Source organism: Papio anubis, chromosome 2, assembly GCF_008728515.1.
Source record: "Papio anubis isolate 15944 chromosome 2, Panubis1.0, whole genome shotgun sequence".
Lineage (NCBI taxonomy): Eukaryota > Metazoa > Chordata > Mammalia > Primates > Cercopithecidae > Papio > Papio anubis.
In genome coordinates this window covers 73,932,986-73,957,188 of record NC_044977.1, presented here as the reverse complement: position 1 = coordinate 73,957,188, position 24,203 = coordinate 73,932,986, and the positions used below count along the sequence as shown (strand labels likewise).

General features: G+C 39.6%; 1 protein-coding gene across 8 annotated transcripts in view; it reads left to right on the top strand.

The window, feature by feature from the left end:
* The window catches only part of SLC25A26 (solute carrier family 25 member 26), a 163,787-nt gene that overhangs the window by 132,663 nt on the left and 6,921 nt on the right, over positions 1-24,203 (top strand). For all 8 annotated transcript variants that reach the window (XR_002520351.2, XR_002520350.2, XR_002520353.2 and 5 more), the window contains 3 exons: positions 14,955-15,024; positions 21,637-21,701; positions 22,687-22,760. Coding sequence is in view for 4 of the 8 variants with exons in the window: in XM_021934257.2 (XP_021789949.1) it covers positions 14,955-15,024; positions 21,637-21,701; positions 22,687-22,760 (209 nt within the window). In the remaining 4 variants the exon portion in view is untranslated. The remainder of the gene's footprint in view (positions 1-14,954; positions 15,025-21,636; positions 21,702-22,686; positions 22,761-24,203) is intronic.

The following is a 24,203-nucleotide window of genomic DNA, read 5'->3' as shown; positions in this document are numbered from 1 at the left end:
CCGATTAAAATTTGATTCCCGAGTTTCTCTTTCTCCATATCACATTACTCAACAAATTTTGTTGACTTGACTGTTGGGAATTTGTGGCCACATTTCACCTGATTCTTAGTGCCTTATGCTTGCCCACATCCTGGTAGGTTCCCTTCTTTCTCATCCATTCTACATTTTGGATGTGTCTGATCTTCCTTAAACTTCTCTTTCAGTAACACTTAGGTTCTCAGGAACATATAACTTTCTAAAACTCTAAAACGTGAAGTTCTTGGAACTCAGGGTTCTCCACACTGTGTCCTTGCCTGGTTTTTTGAGCTTCTACCCTATACTGTGTGTGTGTGTGTGTGTGTGTGTGTGTGTGTGTGTGTGTGTGTGTGTACAAAATTCTTTCCCTCCAGCCAGAATAGCCTCCTTACTGCCTCTGAATATGTTCTCCCCTTCCTTGTTCTCTGACTCCTTTCTGAAGTATGCTTCCAAGGATCCAAAAGAGATGCCGCATTCAAAGCTCAGTTCAGTGTTTGATCTCCTGCTTGAAGTCTTCTAATCGAGGCCTTGAAGAGTTGCCCTTACCACAGATTTGTCTGTGTCACTGACTCGTATTTAATCACCCACCATATTGTGTTTAAAACATCTTAACAGTGTTCGGATAAGGCCTTAACCCCTTCAATTTACAAATAAATGATACCTGCTGTCATTGCACCTCTGGTACCTGTCTACTCTGAGCTGGACATGGTTGCATTTCACAAGAATGCAAAGATGAATAAGAAGTGGCTTAATGCCCTTGAGGAGCTGAGAGTCGATCAGAGCAGCACACAACTCGCTGATACCTTTAATGTGTCTCTAAGTGCAGAATACTCGCTACCCAAATCCTGTTACTATGCTACATCATTTCCTTTGTTTTTCTTTTCTTCATTATACTTTATGCTTACAAAAGCATATTTTAGATGAAAGAGGACAAGACGCCATAAAGAGATGGGGAAGCAAAAGCAGTAGTTCATCATATCCAAAGTCTTAGAGAAGATAATTTTCCTTGAAGATCGATATTTACTTTGGAACTTTCTGGCAGCCCAACAAGAAGAGAAGCATGATAGATTTCATGGTTTTTATTACCTGACAAAGACCTGTAGCTTGTTATTTTATCTTATCCCTCGGCTTTGGATACCATCTTTCTACCACCTTGCATGTTTATAGCCCCTTCCTCTGAGTGGCAGCCTCGGATGACCAGCTGCCTAGTTGACATCCTAACTCAGGATGTTTCTGGGTGGCTAGGTCAGAATAGAACTGTCAGTTTTCAGTTGCCTTCTTCCCAATCTGTTCCTTCTTAGTTGTCCGCTTCTCAGTAAATAGCACAGTTGTCTTATGCTTGCTCAAATAGAAACTTAAGAATGATTCCAGAGTTCTGTCCTTTATCCCTTATCATCTAGGCCATCAACAAGTTCGCTGTTCTAGTTCAAGCCTCTGACACCCCTTGTTTGAATTGCTCCGCTGGTCTCTCCAATGGTCTCCCTCATTTCCCTCAGGCTTTCCCAAAATATCTTCACACAGCAGCCAGAGTGATCTTTTAAAGAAATGAATTAGGTCAGGCCCAGTGGTTCACGCCTGTAATCCCAGCCCTTTGAGAGGCTTAGGCTGGAAGATCACCTGAGCTCAGGAGTTTGAGACCAGCCTGGGCAACATAGACTCCATCTCTACAAAAATTAAAAAAAAAAAAGAAAGATTATCTGGGAGTGGTGGTGCACACCTGTAGTCTCAACTATGTGGGAGGCTGAGGTGGGAGATTCACTTGAGCTCACAACCTGGGCAACAGAGTGAGACCCTGTCTCTTAAAAAAATACAATAAGAAAAAGAAAGAAATTAGACCATACCATTCCTTGCTAAAACCTGTCAGTGGCATCTCTTTAAAAGAAAAATAAACCCAGAGCTTAAGCTTCGGGTGACAAGGCCCTGTGTAATCTGGCCTCTGTCTGCCTCAGCCTTACCCCATGCCATTCACCCGCTGTGCCCAGCCACGCTGCGCTGACTGTGCTGCTGCCTACCACCTCCCCTCGGTTTGTTTGTTTGTTTGTTTGTTGTTGAGATGCACCAGGGCCTTTACATCTGTAGATCTCCCTGCTAGAAATATTCTTTCTTCCTTCATTCTGTATACATCATTTTTATGTGTGTGATCATTTTTTAATTTTAATTTTTTCATATTTTTAAAAACTGACAAATAATATCTGTATATTTAAGGTGTGCAGCATGATGTTTTGAGATATATAAATAGTGTATATATCTTTACTGAGTGTCTACTATGTGCCAGGCATTTTCCAGGGTCTGGGGATACAGTGATGAAGAGGACTGACACAAATAACTGACCCCATGGAGCATTCATTCCAGCTCTTTCCCTAGGCCTCTCTCCATCCCTCTTCCCCATTCCTCTCTCATGTCTCCTCTTTCCCCATTCCTTAGGCTTTAGATCACATGTCACCTCAGAGAGACATTCCCTGTGTACCCCTCTCTAAAGTAGGACTTTCCCCTTCTCCCTCCTCTGTAATCATAACACCTATTTATTTCCTTACTGGTATTTTAATAACTTAGTTTGTTTAGTTATGCACTTACATCATTGGAATGATTCTTCACTACATCCATGGTGTGATGAGCAGACACTGTGTGCCAGGCTCTGGGCTAAGCATGATGAATTCATTACTGTCATCTTCACACCACACACAACCCAAAGAGGTGGGCCTTGTTGTTATCCCCACCTTAAAACCAGGGAAGCACGGCTGGAGGAGGTTGTCTTTCACCTGGTAGCCTGAGCACCTTTTACTGTGTGCTGCGTGGCAGACGGGGAACTCAGGTTAGCAGGTGATTTTTTTTAGTGATGGTAACAGCCATAATAAAAGCAAGAACAGCCACCATTTTTCAAAGCTACAATGTGCCAGGCACTGTAGTAACACTTTCCACGCATCTTCTCCTGTTCATCTTCATGACAGTTCCGTGAGGTAGGTGCTGGTCTGGTCTTCGTTCTGTAGATGTGAAAACGGAGGGAGAGTTTAAATGCCTTGCCTAAGGCCATGGGAGTACTAAGGGGTACAGCCAGGATTTGAACTCAGGCTCAGATCTAACTCCAGACTTGATATTCTTAATCACTTTACATGTAATTATACACACCACACATGATGTCTTCCATGTTTTTGCAGTTTTGTATACTCAAAAGTTGATAAAAAGTTTAGGTCATATTTAGTCCACTCATTGAAGGCATTTCTGTAAATTGCATTGATTCCTTAACTTGGTGACATGTAGCTTAGGAAAGTCTGGCCAGCATATTTCTTAGACCACCTCTCCCAAGCATCCATTGCATCTGCTGAGCTTGGGCAGGGATTAAACTGTGCTCACTGAGTCAGGTCTCAGAGACCAACCACGGAGAGCACAGATAAGTTCACAGTTAATGAGTTCAGCCAGAACTGCATTTTCCACGTACTTGTGTTTAACTCCCCACAGGACAGTGCTTACTGGAGTAAGGAACTGTGTCTTCTGTTTATTCTTTATGGTTCTGTCTTTTACACAGCAGGTGTTTATGTAACTATTTGCTAATTGTTTGAAGGGTAGCGTTCTTTTCCAAGTTGAATGCAAAGTTGGATAACTGTATCTAGATTAACTGTTTTATTTATACATTCTTTTAGAGGTATGTTCACAGCCATAAAAGAGTTTTCCCTTTTTAACCATACAGATCTTTTCTTACCAAGCTTTAAGTCAAAAGTAAGCATATTATGAAAGGATATGATAAAATTTCCTGTGAGAATGCATTTTTTTTTTTCTATTTTCTTAGTGTGAGACATCAGTTTATATTGCAGTGTGGAGAACTGTTAAGAATACTGTCAGGTCCGAGTGATTTTGCTTACAGCTACAAGGTGTTACAAAGCAGTAGCTAGATAAGATGTAATCTTTAAGCTAAGCAGTATTTAAAGCAAAATGAAAAGAAAATCAGTTTGGTTTTGTAAGACAGCAACATTATGCTTATGCTTTTCTAAGATGAAATCATAGCTTTGTAACAGAAATCAGGGATCAATGCATTATCACTTCACTTGTATTGATAGTTCAATGTATATAATAATTAGATCTCTCTTTTATGTTTTATAAGTATTTTAAACGTGCAGTACTACATAAAAGCTATGTTTTCAAGTTTAAGAGTAAATAGCATTTTTTCTTGTTGATTCTTGTTTTAATAGTAGTGAAAATGTCTACCACCACCCTACCCACAACAAATTTCTCTCATACTTTTAGTTATATAAACAAGATAAGAATTAGAAGATGCTCAGTGCTCAGGGTCTGCAGTTATACCATTTCATGAGACTGGGAGAATCTGGTGTCTTCATAGACATGTTTGCTCGGAACATAGCCTCCAGTAAAAGCATTGCAAAGATTGAAAGGAGTGGGGACAGACTAAAAAAAATGCCTGTGTGTCTGTGTGTCTGTGATTTTTACCACAATAAGCTAGTATTAAAAATTAAATATAACATGTCAGTATGGAAGAAAACTGCCTGAAAATACGAACAAGGTACATTGTAAGCTGGGCATAGTAGCCCACGCCTGTAATCCCAGCACTTTGGGAGGCCGAGGTGGGCAGATTACTTGTGGTCAGGAGCTCGAGACCAGCCTGGCCAACATAGTGAAAACCTGTCTCTACAAAAAAGACAAAAATTAGCGGGGCGGGCGTGGTGGTGCGCACCTACTTGGGAGGCTGAGGTGGGAGGATTGCTTGCACCCAGGAGACAGAGGTTGCAGTGAACCAAGATTGCACCGCTGCACCCCAGCCTGGGCAACAGAGCAAAGCCCTGTCTCAGAGAAAAAAAAAAAAGAACAAAGTACATTTTAAACTTCCAGATTAGCAGTCAAATCAGAGTCTAAGTACTGTTTAAAATTTTAGCAAAATCACGTGATGAAACAGGCATCTTTTAACATTTCAAAAACTATAAGAAAATTTGAATTCTTAATTTGCATCTTAGAAAGTATGGGACACTTAATAGAAAAAGAATGAGAATTCCCCAGCATCCTTGCATTCAAATTATAAAAGTTAGAAGCAAAATTTTCTGATTTCTAGAGCAATTGAGAGAGATCCGTATAAGGAATATAAGAATTGGAAAAGTATGAAACTCCTTGGGTTTTAGGTGAAATTCAGTGAGTAAACAAAATGTTTAGGAAATGCTTGTATTTCATAATTTGGCCAAGGAAAAGATAAATACAGATGGTTTAAACAAACAAACACACAAAAAAACAGCTGACTAAGAAGACCAAGTAGGGCAGGAAGAGTATCATGTATCTCAAAGGCCCAAGAAGATGGAAGGAAAGAAAGGCTGTGGCTCCCGGAGCCCAGGCTCCCTCTCCCAGCTCCTCAGTTAGAGCTGGGTACCCAGCTGCCCAGGCATCCTGCTGTGGTTACAGTTCTGGAGCCAAACTAATAACACCCAGCACATTCCTTGCAGGTTCTCTTATTTGTAAACTGAAGGTGAGATTTAACCATGGCTTATGAGTGCCATAACCTGGAGGTAGTGGGCTAGGTTGTTTGTCAGAAAACAATAAAAAGCACACCAGAATTTGTCATTTCTTTCTTTTAGGTATTTTTCTCTTATTTATGCAAGTCTGTAACTGAAATGAGATAAATAGAATCCATCAAGATAAAAGGTTCTTGGGATGAGTCATATCGACTTTTTTTTTGCTGAGACAAAATGTGAGAAAAGAGAATTTTCCACACTTGAATTTAATCAGATTATCAAACATATATATATATTTAGAAGCACTTAAAATGCCTATAATGATTCCTCATTTCTTTGGAAATAGAAGACCTTGACAGTGTATGATTTTCAAGGGACTCATTTATACATTTACATGTAACCTCCTTTAGCAAATGGGGGGAAGAAAAAGTATTAGCTGTTTGTATTTGTTCTTGAGACCTGCTTACTTGTTATTTATGAGCATTTCGGAGGTTTGTTTAGTGTGTCTGGTTTAAATATGCGGTATGATATTGCGTGTGCTGCCTCTAGGTCTTGCTTTGCCCCAGTAGGCTTTACCAGTTGATCGTAGCTTTCATTCCAAGTGAGCCTAAATAAACTTGGGAAACCATCTTTGCACAGCTCATCAGAAAGCCTTGTCCAGTCCAGTAAATGCCATTCCTGATTTATAGGGTTATTTATTGAACCACGAATGAAATTTGGGATTGTGATGTTTGGCCCATTCATGTTTTCTCCTGTTCCTTACACAAGGGTAAAATGGTGAAATACAACTTACATGGTAGGTATTCATGTAGGTACCAAACATTTACCTGCCTTCTTTATGTAAGGAACTGTGCAGGGCCCTGTGGGGACTCCAGAGATGAAGGTAATGACGTCCCTCTCCCTTAGAATCAAAGGTGAGATGAGAGAGCTTTTAAAGGGCAATGAAAAAAACAAGTGACTACTTTCTTTTAAAATATTTTTCTGGTGCTTTTTAGGATAAAGGCTTGTGAGTATATCTGTTTCCAATAAATAGGGCTTGTCAGTGTAAGTCCTTCAGCTCTTTTATGTTAACCATTTTTGATAAAAAATCTTTTTAAAAAGATTGTCCCATACTTAAACACAGCAAACCAAGTGTTCTTTTGCAGGCAAAATTATTAAAAATAATCACACCTTTTCTTAGTGACTCATAATCAATGTCATGAGCATCAGTCAAATTGTTTTATCATGACTATTACTCAGTGATATATTTAGATGTTGTCAACGGGTTTTACCCTACCCAAGACTAATGATAAGGTTTGGCTGTGTCCCCACCCAAATCGCATCTTGAATGGTAACTCCCACAATTCCCATGTGTTGGAGAGGAATGCAGTGGGAGGGGATTGAATTACAGGGGCAAGTCTTTCCTGCTGTGTTCTCATGACAGTGAGTGAGTCTCACAAGATTTGATAGCTTTAAAAAACAAGAATTTGCCTGTACAAGCTCTCTCTCTGCCTGCCGCCATCCACGTAAGACGTGACTTGCTCCTCCTTGCCTTCTGCCATGATTGTGAGGTTTCCCAGCCACGTGGAACTGTAAGTCCAATTAAACCTCTTTCTTTTGTACATTGCCCAGTCTTGAGTATGTCTTCATCAGCAATGTGAAAATGGACTAATACAACTAATAAGAACCACAAATAGAAAGCTCAGAGAATCCCCAGTCAGAATAAATATCCCCCACATATCTAAAATCTGGCCCACACATATCCAAAAATATTACTGTATAAATTCTAAAACCTAAATAGTAGTAAGCAAACTGAGCATTTTAGTCCATCTTGCTTTTACTTAAGAATAATCAGTGTCTTTGCCTGTAATTACCAGCACAATCATTAGTTCAAGATTTTCATATAAATTCTTACTATCTTTACTAACTTATCTAGAATGCAAATATCTAAATATCTCAACTAGCCAACATATATTATTGCCAAAAACAAAGTACAGATCAACGCATATAAAAATGATGCTGCTTGCACATCCCAGAACAGTTTCAGTCTAGCTGCCATTATAACCCAAATCAGCCTGTATACCGTAAGGGATTCCTAATTATCTGTTAGGTATATCCGTTTTTAATTATGAAAAGTAGTGCTATATGAAAAATTTATTTTAGCCTTTTAGCCACCAGTGTGTATTGCAAGAGCTACGGTGTGGCCGAATGAAAGCCGAATTGTGGTTCCCATTATGTTTGATATTGTTTTCAGTTTCACAACTTGCTTTTAGAAATCTCTTTTGTAGCCTTAGTAGTATGAGAGTACTTCACAGAGAGATGGTTCATCTGATTGAATGATAAAATGATAGGCAGCTGTTGCTTTGTTTTTAAAAATATATGTGCAAAAGCTACGCAATAGCTTGATCAACAACAGCATGGAAGGTATTTACACGAAAATCATTGTCTGCTGTCTGTAATCTGTTATAAACTTCTGGTGGTAAACTCACAGCAGTGAGACCTACCCAGAGGATGATATCCAGAGCAAGCCTAGGTTTGAAAAAACTAAGCATTTTCCTTTCCATTGTCTTAAATTTTGTCATCTGATGTTGCTAATTTTGGAATTGAGTAGATGATTCTGTGCACATACCTATTTTGCTACATGCATAAAATGCATGTTGTCAATGGGTTTACTACATACATAAAAAGCATGTAGTAAAATATCATCATCTTGTAAGGTTGGAAGCGATATAACTGCTTTTGAATAGAGCAGCTAAAGAAGTCCTAAGTTGTACGTTTTTGTTCACTGGAGCCAACACACTTATTTTCAGTTTGTTATTCATAAGACAATAGTGCTTATTTGGGTGGGTCTTTTAAAAGTGAAAAACAAAGCCTTCTCTTCATGCTGTACTTTAGATAGAAGACATCTGGTCTGGGGTTGGACTCCCAGCCACTTCATAGTATTGTGCCTGGTGTTTGCTTTCTGGCCTATGACTACTGGTGCTAATAGTTATTATCTTGGGGTGGGGGTCAGGGAGCCAAACTACTTCATGCTTTTCTTCCTTTGATAGGCCTTTAGCATTAAGTGAAGAATCACTTGGGAAATTACAACCTGATTGTTTTTGTAGTCATATCACTGAGTATCCTAATGAATAATACAAATATTATTAATTTAAAAAGTCAAGCTGATGTTTAAAAGTTGCTTACTTTTATACAATAGTTGTTACGGTGAAACTCAACTAGGGTCTGTAGCTTAGTTAATAGTATTGTACCAATCTCAGTCTTGTGCTTTGATAATTATACTGTGGAAGCTGAGTGAAGGATATATGGGAACTATATTATTATTATTTTTTGAGATAGGGTCTTGCTCTGCTGCCCAGACTAGAGTGCAGTGATGTGATCGCCGATAACTGCAGCTTCAACCTCCCAGGCTCAAGCAATCCTCCTACCTCAGCCTCCTTAGTAGCTGGGACTCAGGCATGTGCCACCACATCTGGCTAATTTTTACATTTTTTTGTAGAGACAGGGTCTCCCTGTGTTGCTCAGGCTGGTCTCAAACTCCTGGGCTCAAGTGATCCTCCCACCTCAGACTCCTGAAGTGCTGGGATGATAGGCACGAGCCGCAGCACTCAGTGGACTGCTCCTACTTTCGTAACTCTTCTGTAAATCTAAAATTATTTCAAAATAAAAGTGTCATACAACCTATTAGAAATGGTTTATAATCAGCCTCTATTAAGGTAGCTTTACTTAAGAAAAATTACCGAAGTGAAACTAAGAACATTTTTGACTTCTGTTCTCATTACTTAAACTTGATATTTCTCATTAATGTAACCATAGATTCATGTGAAAATTTTATTTGTACTGTAATTCCAGCTACTTGGGAGGCTGGGGTGGGAGGATCACTTGAGACCAGGAGTTCGAGACCACCCTGGGCAAACATAGCAAGACGCTGCCTCAAAAAAATAAAATAAATTAGCCGGGCATGGTGGCACTTGCCCAGAGTCCCAGTTTCTCAGGAGGCTGAGGCGGGAGGATCGCTTGAGTGCAGAAGTTGGAGGCTGCAGTGAGCTGTGATCACTTCACTGCACTCCAGCCTGGGTAACAGAACAAGATTCAGTCTCTTAAGTTACTTACATTTGAACAGAAAAAGGAAATGGGAGATTGAATTGGGATAAATAAGCAAACATTAGGGAAAATGTGCCTCCTTGCTTTTTAAATTTCTTATTGTTATTTTGGTATACAACCTCCACCATGGGTTGAGCCTGCATTACTGTTTCTTCACATTTGGGCCCCTTAGTGCCCCTCTCCTCCTCCCCTAATTATTTATCTGCCCTGACAGAAATGATCATTAGACCTCTGTGGCAATGAAATGACTTATTTAGGTTGAGAAATCATGGAAATTTAAAAAAATTTTGGCAGGTTCTTTAAAAAAAACTTTTATAAACCTACATTATTTAAATTCATTTTATTAACTTCAAAGTATTTAGTAACATGTGTATTATGATGTAGTTTGACTAGAAATTGAGCTGCATGTGATAGTGAGGAAACATAATGCTATTTGCAGAATGAACCAGCCTCAGTTTTCCCACTTACTATCTATGTGACCTCAGGCACGTTACTTAAAATCTCCTAGCACTTGCCCCTCACCTGTTTTTGTGGAGACTAATACACTTCTCAACATTGAATGAGATTATACATGTAAAATCTTTAGCATAGTGCCTAGAGCTTTGTAGGTAGTCAGTAAATCCCAACCAATATTGTCAATAGTAATCATTTATATTGTTACCTACACTACATTTTTATTCCACATTCCAGTCTAAAATTATGTGAATGTCATGATCAATATGTAGTCTTCCTGTGAGTAATGTCTTCCAGCTAGAGTATTTTGTTTTTTACAATCCTGTTGTCCCTCCAAATAGATGAGCAAATATGTAATTTCAAAATATGTTCATAATTTTTGTATAGTACTTTTTAGCAGTCAGGTTCTGATGATTGTTGTTTTACGAATTTAAGGTTGCACTCAAATGAATAATTTGTAAATAACACTCACCTTTTTACGCTGGTCTCAGTATTACATTTCTGAAGTTCTGTATTCAGACAATTCCTCAATTAGAAAAATCATTACAAACTCATTTAAGCAAGTTGTTTCAGACATTTACATAATTTGTTCATTCACTTGGATATTTTAATCATTCCAGTAGAAATTGTGATTTGTGTGTGGAAGTAAAGTGTCTCATGAATGCTTATCTGTGTGTTACCTGGACAACAATATCCTATAGATCCAAACCCATGTGATCCAAACCACACCAGAGTGTCCCATCCAGATCCCAGCTTTCCTACTCACTGTTTAATCTTTGAGTTACTTAACATCTTTGAGCCTCATCTTTAAACAGTTTTTTCCTTAGAGATGGGATCTCACTATGTTAACCAGGCTCATCTCAAACTCCTGGCCTCAAGTGATCCTCCCATCATGGCCTCCCAAAGTGCTAGAATTACAGGCGTGAGCCACAATGGTTTTGTCTATAAAATGACAAGATAATAAGAATTACATATACGTCAGAAGATTGTGGAGAGAATTACATGAGTTGATGTATGTAAAGCGCTTCACACTTGGAACATGGGAAGTTCTGTATCTTCTGTGGAAGTGTGTATTGTGGTTGCTGTTACAGTTGTTCTTTATGTCATGCTTTGTGTTTGCCACTGAAGTTTCTCGCTTTACATGTTTTGAGTCTTCTAGAGATGTTTTGTTTGTTTTAAGGCATTTATTAGTATCCATTTCAAATACCAAATTATTTCTTTATGTGTTTTTTGTAAGCTCATTATTCTGGCCAGGTGATAGTGGAAAGTTACACTTCTCTGTGGAGATTCTATTTTTAAATGTTGTCTTCAGCCATCTGAGTCTATTTTGATTGTGGCTTTTTTTCCCCCTGGCAACCAATTTTTTTTCTCCCTAGATTATGACAGGTGCCTCTGTGAAGCTTTCTCTGTCACCTCACTTCTCTCTTTTATAATCCTCTTCTGCCCCCACCATACCTTCCTCGAATATTAAACCTAGGGACTGTTACTTTTTCTCTCCTTGGCTATAATACCTGACACCTAGTAAATACTTGTTGAATTTATGACTTGCATAACATTTTTGATTTCTTATCACATTCACATCTTGTTGTTACTTACTTTTGCTTATAAACTCAGCATTATTACCAGTATTTCAAGTCTATCTGGAGTAGCCTTCTACTCTTTGGAACCTTTAAAGTTGTCAGTAGATTAACTGAAGGTGACCTTTAGTCATCAACAGAAATCTAGTTTATATTTTGCGTTGCTTTTCTAATAAGTTGGTGAAGTAAGTGTTGGTGTTAAAACTGGCATTAACCTGATAAAATACACCCTTTGCCACCTTAAAAGTAAAGAAAAAGCGATTCCACTCTCTTGTTTCTTACTCTTTCTGCAATGCTTATAGGAGCTCTGGAGAAAATAATGCTTTCTATTAAAGCATACAGATTTATTTGCAAACATTAGAGCATTTTCTGAAAATATACCAGATACTCAGTTTAATGGCAATATTATCTTTAGAAACCTGTTTCTAATAAATCTTTTCTTTTTTCGCTTATCTGTTTTCACAAGTAAGATGACAAATATCTATTTGAGAGCTGCACTCTCAGTGCAGTAAATTGAATTAATACACTTTCAGAGAATCATTCATGTTAGTATGGATAGAGGGAAATGTTGGTCCTCAAACCACACACTGTCACATATTTAATTTGTTAGATAGTTAACATAGTAGCTGTCTGACTTAAGAAAAGTTGTGAAAGTTGACAGAGTAAACAGTACCTATGATTCATTTCCATGGCATCTTCTTCCTCCCCTCAGTGACCTTCACAACCTTCCAGAGATAGTTGTCAGTGAGGAAGTATTCAGAGTAGGAAATTAAAACGAACTTTGCTGTTCTTCTTTTAGTTGCTGTGTATTTGATTATCCCTAAAAATGTCACACCACTCTCAGAAAGTCATTATACTTTTCTAACTATTTAAATTAGTATATTCAAGAGGTCTTTTTTGTTAATATTTGTGGTCACTATTGCAATGCATACTATTATGCTGAAGGTCCTACTCAATTCAGTAAGGCAAAAATGAAAATAAACAAGAAAAGTTACCTTAATTGGAGAGGAAAAAGTACAGCTCTCTTTATTCACAGATGATATGGTCATCTATGTTGAAAATTTGATGAGCTCTATAAAAAAAGCTATGAGGTTGGTAACTTTAGCAAGGCTGCAGAATACAAGATCAGTGTACAAAAATCAATTGTATTGATAATCAGTTTCTGCATATTAGCAATGAACAATCAGAGATTGAAATTTTAAAAAAGTATGATTTGCAGTAGCACCAAAACATGTGAAATACTTAAGGATAAATTTGACAAAACCAGTGCAAAACCTGTATACTGAAAACTATAAGACAGTGTGGAGAGAATGTAAAGAAGGCCTTAGTTAAATGAAGAGGAATGTCATGCCTATGAGAAGAAAACCCCTCAACATTAACAGCTGGTTCTCTCCAGAATAATCCATGGATTTGGTGCATCCCAATCACAGTCTCAGCAGGTTATTTCATAGGAATTGATAATCAGATTGCAAAATTCATATGGAAATGCAAAATACTTAGAATAGGTAGAAGAACTTTGAAAAAGAATTTGAAAAACAAATACTACCTGATTTCAAGATTCATTATAAAGTTACAGTAGTGAAGAAAGTATGGGATTGATATCAAGATAGGCCTATAGAGGAAAACAGAATAGAGCGTTCAGAAATAGAGCCACACAGATGTGGACAATTGATTTTTGACAAAAGCAAGCGGGCAGTTCACTGGAGAAATTACTATCTTTCCCAGTCACTGGAACAACTGAAGATCCACATGTGAAAACCAAATCACTTCAATCTACATATTGTATGATGGATATAAATGTAAAACCTGAAAGCATAAAATTTCTAGAAGAAAACACAGGATCAAAAAATCTTTGTGACTTTGAGTTAGGCAAAGATTTCTTAGATGTGACACCAAAAGCAAGATCTGTAAAAGGATAATTTGAACTTCATCAAAATTAAAAACTTCCTTGAAAGACGCTGTTAAAAGAATGATGAAAGATACTGTTTAAAGAATGAAAAGACAAGACTAGAAGAAAACATCTGTAAATGAGCTATGTCTAGAATATGTAAAGAACTCTTAAAAAATTCAGTCATTGAGATATGGTAACCCAGTACAAATGTGCAACACATTTGAACAGACACTTCACCAAAGACAGTATGTTGTGGATGGCAAATAAGTACATGAAAAGCAGCTCAGCATCATTAGGGAAATACAGATTAAAACCACAATGAAGGCCAGGCGCAGTGGCTCACACCTGTAATCCCAGCACTTTGGGAGGCTGAGGCGGGTGGATCACTTGAGGTCAGGAGTTTGACACCAGCCTGGGCAACATGGTGAAACCCTGTCTCTACTAAAAATACAAAAATTAGCTGGGCATGTTGGCGGGCGCCTGTAGTCCCAGCTACTCAGGAGGCTGAGGCAAGAGCATCACATGAACCCAGGAGTTGGAGTTTGCAGTGAGCTGAGATTGTACCACTGTACTCCAGCACTCCAGCCTGGGTGACAGAGTGAGTCTATGTCTCAAAAAAAAAAAAAAAAAAGAATAAAAAGAAAGAAATACTACAACACACTTAGTAGAATGGTTAAAATGTTAAAGTGGTGATGATAACAAGTATTAGGAAGATGTGGAGAAACCGGAACTCATGGGAATGTCAAATGGTACAATTGCTTTGGAAAACAAGTTTGGCAGTCCTTAAAAAGTTAAACATAACTCCCATGTGATCTAGCGATTTCACCGCTAGGTATTTCCCCAAGAGAAATGAAAGCATGTGTACATATAAAAACCTGTATACAAATGTTCATGGTGGCTTTATTTGTAATAGCCCCAAACAGAAAAAATCTCAGATGTCCATCAACAGGTAAACGCGTAAATCACGATATATACATACAACGGAATATTACTAATGAAGAAGAAGTCAACTGTTGATATCTGCATGACATGGGTGAATCACAAAATAATTCTGAATAAAAGAAGTTGGATTTTAAAAATATGTGATTACAATGATATTCTGGGAAAGGCATACTAATCGAATGACAGATCAGATTGTGGGGTAGTGAGGAAGGACAGGAAGGAGGGGTTACATAGGGAGACAAGAAAACGTGTGGGTCATGAGTAAGTTCACTATCTCAATTGTGGCGATGAAGTTTTGTGTGCGCACACACACATGTATACTCTGAAAATTGTTTCCTTTGAGCACTCTACTGTAGCTGTCACTCTCATTTCTTTGACTTATTTTAGAATGCAGTTAAGTCTTTGGGAAAGTCACTTATGTCATCAGTAAAGAATGCCACCAAAATAGCTTCTCATTTAAGTTCCCATCCCCAGAGCTAACCCACAGGAGGTTCCGATAAATTCAAATATTTAATAACTTGTATTTTTCTTTCTCCTTAAACACAGGCCCTCTGGTCCTGGAGGCAGGATCATGTGGTGGATTCTTGGCAGTCAGCAGTCTGTGGAGCTTTTGCAGGTGCAAAGGATTATATTATACTGGGAAAGCCCTAAGAGGGGGAAAAATGTGAAAATATTAACTGTGCAAAAACAACATTCTTTAAAAATTCCAGGTTGTTTAGATGAAGAGTGCTCCACTGGTTGAGAAAAGAACGTGTCCTAGAGGGGGGAAAAAACTGCTAAAAAGGTGTCTGCCTGAAAGACAACCAATTTGTTTTTGACAAATTTTTCTTTTTCTTTTTATCTTTATTAAAGCCTTCATTCAGGCCCTGGAATGATCTTAAAGATGATTTAGAAAGTCCTCTGTGGGAAGAGACTTGCTGTGGGTGCAGGGCTTACCATGCAGCTGTCTGCCTTGGGCAGTGCTTAGGGGGTTTAAGCGATTTCTGCAGAAGGCAATGATTCACGGTTGGTGTGACATGTTTGACAGCACTGTAGATTAAGTAGTGTCAGGAGAGCAGAGGCTCCTCCATAACTTACTGAAGGCTAAACTGTTCTGTGTAGGAAGTATGGAAATCTACACATCTGGGCATTTTCGAGACATTAAAGCAAGAGCGAGGTGACAATATGCAATATCATGTTATCCATCACTAAGTCATAGGAATTTTCCAGTGAGGCTTTAATGAGAACTCAAATGCTTTAAAGAGCTTAGTAAGTGACACATTTAAAAACCTAAGAGAGAAGTATATTTTGTTGTTACAAAGTTAAATTAGAATTATAGTTGAAATAAAATGGAAATTTGCCAGAAAAGGAAACTTTTAGTTGAGATGTGAAGCCAGTGGGGGAGGTTTAGGGTGTTAACTTCATTGGAAAATAATTATTTTCCAGTTTGTTTAATAGTCATTGTTTTGTTGTTGTTGTTGTCGTGATTGGGAAAACAGAAAACATTCATTTTATAGGACTCTTGATTAATAGGCTCATTTGACTTGTAGAATTGGTAATCAACAATAAGAATTTTGCCTCTAGGCATGAAACCAATCCAGATTGATTATGATGATGATTGTTTCCACATGACACATAGTCATTAGCTGTGTTATAATAGGTGGTCTTGATTCATTTTCCAGAGGTCAGGAGTCATTATTCCCCAGTCCCTCAGAGAGATGTGCATTTTTGTAGACACTGTCCTGGGCCCTGGGGACAAAGTGAGCACATAATGGAAATTTAGTCATCCTGGATAAGTAAAGCTACTTTTTAAAGTTAGCAATACTATAAAACTTCCACGTGTTGAAATAAGAAGAACATAGTCTCTGGTCCTATTCCTTAAATACCCAATTCAAAGATTTGCTTGCAGAGACATTGTTACTATTAAGGAAATTTGCATTAATTACAGTTTCCTTTTTGGAGTAATACTCTGTAATAGATGCTAAGGACTTACATTGTCAGAAGGAGGGAGAGAAGGGAACTTCCTATCAGACATCCTCTATCTTTGTGGTAGGATCCTACCATCCAGGCCCTTTCAGTGAAGGTGACTCGCCTGGGGAGTGTGGCAGCACAGCCGGTGCTCCAGTGATGCTGGGGTGTGGAGAAAGGGAGCGAGGTGCCCACAGCTATACATCTAGCACAGGCTGAGCTGTGTGACTTACAGGATTGTCAAGTCTCTTTTTGGTCTTCAACTCAGGAATGAGACTTTGGGGCCCTCCTGAGTGCCAGTTTCCTTACCTGTAATGTAGAAGCAACAATTCCTACCTTAGGGGATTACTTCAGGGCTTGAGATAATGTATGGTTAGTACTCTGTACTCTGCAAAACCAAGTCGATATAGGGCACTACTACTATTTCAGTAAGAACCACCAACGTCCAGAAAATGAAAACCTACTTTCACAGGAATTCACCTTCTTGACTGAGTGAAGGAATGTCATATCAATGAAGTTATTGTACAGAACAGTCTCCTCTAATAGCTCATACATTTTAAAATGCCTCCAATACAAGCATCTTATTTTTTTTTCTGATGAAGTTCTGATAAGTGAAGGAGTTTGTCCAAGGCCTGCAAAAAATCCGTTGTTAGTAGATCCACATATATTTAGCAAAAGATAAATATATTTCTTATTTATATCTCTTACTGTTTTGAAATTTTATTTGGTACAAATGTTGATCCAGAGGAACAGGGTTACTATTTTAAAGCATTTCTGAAGGATAAACATCGCTTGAAAATATTCCAATTTATGAAAAAGCGAGATTCTGTAAGAGTTGCAACATGGTGCCTTACAGAATATAGAAATGAATGATGTCTTGTGAAGTCCCTTTAAAATACTTACACACTGCACTTGCAGACTTTACCCTTACATGGCCATAAAGGCAGTGATAAAACTTGCCCTCAAATCAGAAATCAGATTTCTCATCCCCATGTGCTTTTCCAAGTTTAAATTGGCTAAATCATTGCAGATGAACCATTCTGTGTGCCATCCTTGGCACTCTTTCTTGCTCATGCTTGTTTTATAAACTACTTGGCACAAATATCCAAAAATGTCCCACGAGATTGGAGGTGTTGATGGCTTGTCATGCACAGAAATTCCCTTGGCTTCTGGTCAGGGGTGAAACTAGGGGAAAAAAAGGACTTTGCCAACTTCCTTGCTTCCAGTGAACTTCTAAACATAAACCATAATGCAGCCGAAGTATGACATTTGCTACTATAGTGATATTTGGTGCTCTCGTATATTTTGATCAGTTTCTCATAATAAACACCTCTGTACATTCTCTAGGAGAAAAGGGGGTGGGGGAGAAAGAGGCGGGGAAGGAGATTGATTGCAGTCTCTCCATGGGTTAGAAATTCTAGAATAGGGTGAGGGATTATTTGGGTAACAAATGAGAAGGCCTGACACAATCTCTATTAAAATACAAACAAAAACCACTTTCCTTCTTGTTGATGTGGAAGTCTTCCACATCTGTCTGCTTCACTGGAGGTCACACGTAAGAGGGGCGTGGTGGTGCTCTTGTCCCTCCCAGACTAATCAGGAGCAGCGCAGGGTCTGGAGGAGAAATGAACGGCAGCAAGGGTGCCCAGGGGTGGGTCTGGGGACTTCCCCACTGCTGCCCCCACATTGTCAGCCGTTGCTCAGAGGTGACAGCTCCAGCCTTACTGTAGGAAGGTGGCTACTTTGTCTTTAAGGCGGGGAGGGGCGGTTAGGGAATTTACATTTGTTCCCCAAGGAAATAGATATAATTTTATCATAAAATTTTAGTTTCCCCTGAATCCTGTCCTCGACAGCAGTTAGCCTAACATTCAGTAGAAACCTAACTCCAGTGGAGACCGTAGAAGACTGTTTCACGGATGCTTTGAACACAAAAGCAGCCTGTAATTGCTGTACCAAATGATTATTTCCTGTGTCATATGTTAGAATGTTCCTTGTATCTATCACCAGTAGCTTACAATGCCCTTAAATAAAACAGAAAATAACTACATTTTAACTGAAAGTCCTGGCCCCCAGCCCTTCCCCGTTATGACCATTATTCTATTCTATTATCTTCACAAGTCCTCCTTACAGCCTTACAAAAGCATTGTGAGATCCGCGAATCAGAGAAATCTTTGATATTTGAAGACGGGCAAATTGATTTATTAGTAACACATAAAATACAGCTTCTCTCTCGGTAGTAAAGTTAGAACCTATTTGGAGCATACGTGTTTCTGTCTTAACTTTTCTTCGTATTACTTTCATGAAACCTAAATCTCCAAGAGAATATTGGCAGGCATCCACACTAAAGTAATGGTGGTAGACCTTTGCTAATGGCCAAAATAAGTTTGATTTGCAGTAACTAAATTTATTAGATGTTCCTTATCAACCTTTAGGTCTTTTTAATTGGTTTAGGATCGTTTGTGAACATTTTCACATATGAAAGTGAGTTTTAACCATTGGACAAATTTTAATTTGTCTTATATGTCAAAGTCATTATGTAGTGGAACAAGTGATACTTTTGGAGTCATGATACATGTGACAGTCCCAGGTCCCGCACCAGCTGTGTGGCCTGGGCAAGTAAGTTGGGTGTAAGATGGGAATAGTAACCCTATGCAAATGAGATCAAATAATCAATGTGCCTAGTGCATTCCTGGCATGCCAGATACGAAGTAAGCACTGCAGATATTAGCTCCTACCTTTACTTTTCCCTGCCTTTTAGAGGATGAGTTGAAATTTTCAGTTTATAACTAGAAAATTTCACTAGAGAACAGGACTGTATATTCACTAGAGAATAGGACTATATATATTTTCAGTTTATAACTAGAAAATTTCACTAGAGAAAATTTAACTAGAGAGCAGGATACCAATTAAGCATTTTTGAGTGCCTGCTGTGTGTGTGCTGGTCTAGAGATACGAAGAAAAATCACTCATTAGCTCTGCCCACCCAGGAAAGAGTTATTTTTTTGATTACTGCTGTGAGCCAGATGCTGTTTCAGACGTGTTGCGTAGGCCCATTTAATTCCTGTGTCATACTACTGTCTGCATTTTACAGATGAGAAAACTGAGGCCACTAGGAGACCAGTGGCTGAGAGTCCCAGTTCTGGAGTCAATACAGACTTAAGACCCCGTCTCAGCTCTGCGCTAAGTAAAATCTTCAAGTTTTTAGCCTCCATAAGCCTCAGTTTCCCCACCTGTAGCATGGGGTAGTAGGAGTCCCTAGCTTATAAGGTGCTTCAGCTACAGAATAAGTAATTACCTAAGGCTGGACAACTGGTAGAGCAGGGATTTAAACGTTGGTCTTTCCACCTCCAAAGAAGGGTTCTTTCAGGCTAGACCCTGCTGCTGGTGAGGGAAACAAAACCAAATACATTATTTCGGAGTATAAGAAGTTTGAGATCGTAAAGTTTGTTGCCTTTGTGTCTTGTGTCTTTTTCCCTTTTCTTCCTTTCTTGGGGGAGATGGGGAGGGAGGGATGGATGGACGCATGGATGGATGGATGGATGGATGGATGTTCATGGATCCTGTTGTGTAACTAAAAGTATATTTACTTTTCCAGGGCAGAATATATGGTTACAAGAGTAGGATTTCAAGACCAAGTCCACAGAAATTTAAAAGACACAAAGCTTAGCAAGTCTCTGAATTTCAGACAGCTTCTGAATTTAAGACAAAGAGTTTTACATACTCATAATTTGAAATGGGTAAACCAAAGGGGATTCAAATACTCCTGTCAGTTGATAGTACTTACCCCTAAAGTCTGTTGACAGTCAGGGGTAACCAGAAGTGGACCATGAGAGCATAAATAGGTACACCGTTCAAAAAGTCAGTGTCATAATAAATGTTACCATACAGAGGAGGCTTGGTATAATCTTATTTCAGCATCATATTTAGAAAGAGGTCAAATGACCTTCTTGTAAGCCACAAAAGTGAGAAGGAAAGTAGTGCTGTTTCTTGTCCACAAGCCACAAAAGTGAGAAGGAAAGCAGCGCTGTTTCCGGAGTATCCTTCACATACGTGTGTCCTGTTGCCCTTGTAACACTGCCTCTTTCCCCCTAGCTCTTGGAAGCTGAATCTTTATAACACCTTTTAGGGTTTATTATTTCTCTCTCGTAGGGCCTCTTGGGATTTAGAATATATCTTTGTACTGCACTAATTGAAATATTGACACCATAAACTTGGTTTATGTTGAAACAGAAAGTCCTTCAAAAAGTCCAATCTGTGTACAGTTCAGCCGTCATGACATTCAGATAATGCAAACATGAGAGAGAAGGTAGGAAGGAAGCCATAACGTGGAATGCGTGCTGAAGCGCAAGACTCAGGCTAAGAAGATGTAGAAGAGAGCTTAGAAATGTAGTAACTCTGACTAGCCTGCTATCAGGAGCCTGTGAAACACAAAAAGCTTTGCTCCTTTAATTCAAAGAATCCAGCCATGTATACCAAAAATCCCCACAATGTTACATGTGACTCTGTCCATTTTGCTATATGCAAAGCAGAAATGATAGAGGCATTTTGAAGTAGTCACTTCAAAGAACGGTGGTCCAGGCTGGGCATGGTGGTTAACGCCTTAATCCCAACACTCTGGGAGGCCGAGGCAGGAGGAGTGCTTGATGCAAGGAGTTCAAGACCAGCCTGGGCAACATAGCAAGACCCTATTGCTGCAGAAAATTTAAAAATTAGCCAAGCATGGTGGTGTGCAGCTGTAGTCCCAGCTACTCAGGAGGAGGCTAAGATGGAAAGATCACTTGAGCCTAGGAGGGTGCGGCTGCAGTGAGCTATGATCACACCAATGTACTCCAGTCTTGGTGACAGACAGTGAGACCCTGTCTTAAAAAAAAAAAAGACCGTGGCCCATAGAAAGTCGTGAACCCTTTGAGAACCATTAGGAGCAGAGGGTCTCACATACTGAGAGTGGGCATCTGGCCATATTCATATATGTGATATGTGTACACATTCATCATGTACGTACATACACACACTCATTCGTTTGCTAGTTAATGAGAGAGCAAGATAAATTGTGGAGCCTTGTATTTTTCACCTGAGTGGGTAGAGTTCTGTCACTGCAAAAGAAATGAAGTGTGTGGATAAAGATTGTGCATGTGTGCATCGTGTTCTTGAATCAGTGTACATAATCAGTGTACATAATGATGAAGTGATTTGGGCAGAGTCAGGAATTCTAAAAATTACAAAATTATCATGTAATACAGTAAACAGTATCTCACTTGGGTGTTGGGTATTATTTGCACAGGTGGATTTGCCGCTGCAGTCACCACACCTCTAGATGTGGCAAAGACAAGAATTATGCTGGCAAAGGTAAGTGGCAAAATAATGTAATGGAGACACTTCAGATGCTCATATCTGTTAGCACTAGGACTACACGTATATAAAGTAAACACAAACGGCTACCATTTACCTGTAATAGCATCTTATGCTGCCTGTGGAACCTCTAAGAAAACCGCCATTGATGGAACAATATCCCCAGTGTCTATATAACATTGTACCATGTCACAGGCATTTTCCCCTGTGTTATGTAAGCACATAGGGCTGGTAGGGCCACTGCCTGGTAATACTATCTTCAGATAAACTCTATTTTTACTGCTGACAAACCTAAGGCTCAGAGAGGTTGACGAGCCTCCTGCCATGTGGCAGGCTTTGAACCTAGGGTCACGGTTGGCCTTAACTGGATGGGTTAAGACAGTTGTCAGAAATGTTGAAACCATTTTGTTTAAGAGAAAAATTGTTTTAAAAAACCCCGCTAGATAGAGAGTTGAAAGAATGCCATACATATAACATACCTGAACCAAACCAAAACAAAAAAAGTCCTATGTTTTTGGAAAAGTAGAACAAATATGGCCAGATTTTAGTATAGAGGTGGCAGGATCCAACCTAAGAATGCTGATCATGTTGTAAATGGAACATTTAAACGGCGCTCTATTAAATATGCTTTTTAGCTGCTTAGGCAAGTTTCATAGTTGTACCGTTTACACTAATGATTCCCTGCCCTCCTCACGTTGCTTCATGGTGCTTCTTTTTCCTGTGAAATAGTTCATCATTCATCTCGCGAGCTCTGATAAGCAGAGCCTCCCGTGTGGCGTGGGCCACATCCCTGCTTGCCTGCATATCTGAGCGTAAACGCTTCTGGGCAAGCGAGCCAGGTCCTGATTGCCAAGAAACTCCCTGGTATCTGACACTGTGTCCTAGATGAGGGTGATGGGGAGCTGTGCGTCTGAGGATATCTGAGAGGCAAGTGTGTGATTGGGAGCTTCAGAAGATAACAGGTTTCTCTTTGTTCACACAGGCTGGCTCCAGCACTGCTAATGGGAACGTGCTCTCTGCCCTGCATGGGGTCTGGCAGTCACAGGGGCTGGCAGGGTAAGACGAGGAACGCCCTCCCACCTTTCTTCCTCTCCACCACTCCTCCTCCTCTAGCCTGACTTTGGATGAACACCTCTCCTTCCCTCCTGCTTATGTTCTGCTTTGAGTTTCTATATATTGTGCAAAATATTCTAGTTGATGTTGTATATATGAGAGAACGTAGCACATCAAATTGATGGAGTATTCCAATCAGGCAGTTCTCAGCCTTGCCCATCTTGATGTTAGATGGAATTCACATGTGTGGCCCTCACCAGGGTCTGGGCTGCAGCAGTGATAAAATGGGCTTCTGGTTACACAGTGCAGATATACAAGGGAGTGAAGGTAACATTGCTAGAAGAAAGCATTTGTGGTTTTGATGTTTTTAACTATTATTAGTAACAAATTACTTTCAACGTACCACAGTACAGGTGGGATGACTCCACAATTAGCATCAATTGAGAACCATTGTACTACAGAAGTGCCTCAAACTTCTAGCTTCATGTCCTAAAAAGGTCTCTCTGCAAGATATTTCAACATTGCTTTGACACCGTAAACTTGTAAAGCCACCTGAATGTTGGGATCTTACAGGCATGTGAAATGATGATTTTTCTCTTAGGGACCATGTACCAGGGATTTTCTTGCAAGAGCAAAGCAGTGGCCTCCCTTTGGAGAGGGTCGGCAGCTGCCTGGACTTCAGGCGTCTCAGCTGGCAGTGCCACCTCCTCATCCTGATGCCCCGAGTTGGATCACTTATTTGATGGTAGTTTTTGTGTACCTTTGGCAGTTTTAATCTCAGCTATTTGATGGTCTGGAGAACATGAAGTAGGTGAGTCAGGCCCCAGTTAAAGTTTTTGTAGGAGAGCAGCCCATCCTAGATTGAAATTTTCCAGTTGGAAGTTTGAAAAATAGGTGATATTGGATGGTTTTGTTGAATGTGACAACTCTGAGGGATTGATGTTGGGTGCCTGAAGGGTGTCACGGTTTTGAAACAAGAACTGGGGTGAAGCCAGAGGAATAATTGGCTGTTGACGTCTAGTGAGAGCGTGGGAAGGGCCGAGTGGGGGCGTGTGTGCTGGGAGCCTGCCACTTAGGACTGCCATATCGTGAGCGCTGCTTGTATTTGTGGCACATTCATTCTGCTGCCAGTTCCACAGCAAACAAAGGAATGGTGTGAGAAAAATGAGTCCTGAAGCCACTTAGCCAGTAGCAGGTAAACGGTCTTTATGGGCTGGGTGAGGTGCTCACACCTGTCATCTCAGCACTTTGGGAGGCTTTGAAGCAGGAGGGTTGCTCGAGGTTAGGAGTTTGAGACCATATGGCAAGACTGTGTCTCTAAAAAATAAATAAATAAATTAGCCTGGTGTGCTGGCACGCACCTGTAGTCCCAGCTACTCAGGAGGCTGAGCGATCGTTTGAGCCCGGGAAGTCGAGGTTGTAGTGAGTCACAACTGCGCCACTGCA